The sequence below is a fragment of the Lathyrus oleraceus genome, chromosome 6, assembly GCF_024323335.1.
Source record: "Lathyrus oleraceus cultivar Zhongwan6 chromosome 6, CAAS_Psat_ZW6_1.0, whole genome shotgun sequence".
NCBI lineage: Eukaryota > Viridiplantae > Streptophyta > Magnoliopsida > Fabales > Fabaceae > Lathyrus > Lathyrus oleraceus.
In genome coordinates, this window is record NC_066584.1 from 379,251,576 (window position 1) to 379,254,556 (window position 2,981).

The 2,981-nt window shown below is 32.6% G+C and overlaps 1 protein-coding gene across 1 annotated transcript; it reads right to left on the reverse strand.

The window, feature by feature from the left end:
- Positions 1 to 668: 668 nt before the first annotated feature.
- Positions 669 to 1,541, reverse strand: LOC127091548 (cyclin-dependent protein kinase inhibitor SMR2). The gene has a single exon (XM_051030215.1). The coding sequence runs from the start codon at positions 1,360 to 1,362 to the stop codon at positions 937 to 939; it is 426 nt and encodes a 141-aa protein (XP_050886172.1). The 5' UTR covers positions 1,363 to 1,541; the 3' UTR covers positions 669 to 936.
- Positions 1,542 to 2,981: the final 1,440 nt, after the last annotated feature.

The window sequence follows — 2,981 nt, forward strand, 5'->3', positions numbered from 1 at the left end:
TTAAAATGAAGTAAAAGAAATATCACTTTCACACCGTTATTCTGATTTATCACTGCGGTTTTTTTCCATGACAAAAAGACAAAAACTTAGCTAATGTTTTAAATCGGTACACATCACACACATGTCATCCATTTCCACCGCCTATCCTGTAATCCTGTCATTTATTCCATTTCATTCACGATCACACCGCGTTAAACAAATTCATGCAACATTGTCAAAAATAAATCAACCCTATAGATGCCTCTTGATATGATTCTATAATTAATCACCATTTTCCATTAAAATATTATTTACTATATTAACCAACAATTCACTGTATGTAAATATTATACCAAACCTACCAAATTAATATACCCTGCGTTCCTTCCACTAAAATAGAAGAGATTTATTCCATTACGTAACGCTACCTAGCTAGCCACCAAAACCAACCACATCTACCCCTATCTTCACAATATAATTATTCCTTTTTCTTATAACTATTTTATCATTTTCTAATTACTAAAATAACCCGCGAAAACGTACATTTAGCTTAATTAATCATGTAATTAAGAAAAGCCAGAAAGATAGAAACATAATAATTCTGAAAGATCATCCATATATTCGGTTGGTGCGAACAATGATCATTCAGAAAACTCATAATTCAAGCATCACGAAAAGTGATATGGAGGTAGAGAATTCAACATTATGTTGATCGATTCGATTGATTAATTCACATATACGATTCAGATCCAATATTTCACATCTTATACAAAGTGAAATAGCTATATATATAATTAACATATAAAAGAACAAAAAGAAAGAAAGAAATGGATCATGATGATGAAAGAAGAGGAAATCGATAAAAGAAGAAAAATCGTGTAATTAATTTACGTAATTTAACCAACGAGCACCAAGGCAGTGTTCGAGACTGAATTTCAGAGAGAGTTTGATCAATTTTCATGTACAAGGACAAGGCCTCTTTGGAAAAGTGGATCTGAAAAACGCATCCATGTCTTCATTACTCGAAACCTCGAAGAATTGAAATTCATCCATAAGCTTCCTCTTACAAGAAACGAACGGCTTCGGTTTCTTCGGCGCCGGCGGACAATTCAAGATCTCCGGTATCTTGCTTTCCTTCGAAGTCGGAGTCCGGTAACTCTCATCGTTTTCGTTCTCGTTCTCGTGCTCTCCGTCAACGACGGCGCCGTCGTTTTCGTTTTCGGTTTCAGGTTGTGCGATTGGAGACGACGGGATATCGTCTACCGGAACCTCGGGGGTTTGATTGGAGGAAACAACATCGGCGTCAACGTCAACGTCGTCGAGTTTGACGGCGGAGATTCGGAGTTTAGGCAATTGATGGTGGAGGTGGAGATCGGTGGACATGATCGGTAAAGGCGTGTTTGGAAGGAGAGAAAATTACTTAACGTGATGTGCGTGAAACTGCGTTTGTTAGTGAATATATATAGATAAGTTGGAATGTGAGGAAAAAACTTTACGGAAAGCTTTGAAAGCGTGCTTTCGAAGGTAATAAAATAGAGAGAGAATGTGATGAGTTATTTTTATTTTTATTTTTTTCGTTGGAGGTGAGGTATCACTATCACTACAACAGTGTTACAACTTGTTTAATTTTACAGTTCACACATAACCTTATTACTGTTATCATTATTATATTATTATTATCATTTAATTCAATTATTCAACTGTTCATTGGTAGGAAAAATGGTGAATTTGGTCTAAGAAATCTCACTATAGTATTAAGTTTTAATTTCTACATTTACTAGTAACAATTTTTAAATTGCAAAAACAAACAACCATGCATACTTTGGATTTCCCAATTATTTTGTCCTAACTTAAAATTTACAGGATAAAGGATCGGTTTGTATTGTCTCGTTTTTTGAACCAAATCATGTATAGTTTTTACACAAATTGAACATAGTAGTAATATTATTACAAATATTTTTACTACTGAAAATTGACCACCGTCCTTGTTTGGACTTTCACGATAACTAATTTTTATCATCTACATCTACAGTACATAATAAATTATTTACCATTAGTATAAGATCTGTTTCGGTTAATGGGAGCACTATCATTATTCACGAGTCTAAAGTTTTACATTAAAAAGTCTTAACCGCATTGGAAATATATATACTTATTTTGCAATCTTGAGGTTTTTATAGTCTTTTTAAAATTTGTTTTTCTATTTTGATTTTGGGTGAATAGAGGTAGTAATAGAATAAGAATAAATTTCTGTTTATCTGGCCCATGCTTTATTGCAATGGCCCTGGATACTCCTGATGAGTGATGCTGATGCTCAATAAAAACAATCAACATCGGAGAGAGTTTATATTTTCTACGAAAAAGTAACAACGTACTCGGGTAAACGACAAATGGAACTGTTCCACGTGTAAAAGTTATTTGACTTGGTTGGACAAAATTGTCCTTTGGAATGTTGAGTTTGGTAGATAAAATAGACTCGGTTGTAGACGATAAAACTAGTTTAAGGAACGGATATCACGGTCCCTTGCTTTTACGAAGAGTGATTCTTACTGATTACTGGTGGTGTAATGGAACGTTCATTTTACGTTACAGGCGTAAAACTGCAACAGAATACTACGTTCTTTGCCACGTGCCACACAAAGCGCGTATCAACAATTGCTGGAAAAAAACCTTGACTTTTTCCTAATTTTTTAAACATTAATTTAAAGTATATATTTTTATTTATTTTTATCTCCGATAGTGTTAACTTATGTCTTTAAAGTAGAAATAAAAATCTAAATGTAAAACCACTCGTCTGAAAAATCATATACTAGTATTTAGTATTTTTAAAGTCCAAATAATATGCTTTCTCTGTCCTATGATGAAGAATTCTTTTGTATAAAAAATATTTTAACATATATAATGGTTTTTAATTTTCAATGTGTAATTAATTATACAACTTGATTGATATTATTTAATGATTTTAATTTTATTTATTTATTATAAAAGGGTTGAGAGTATGT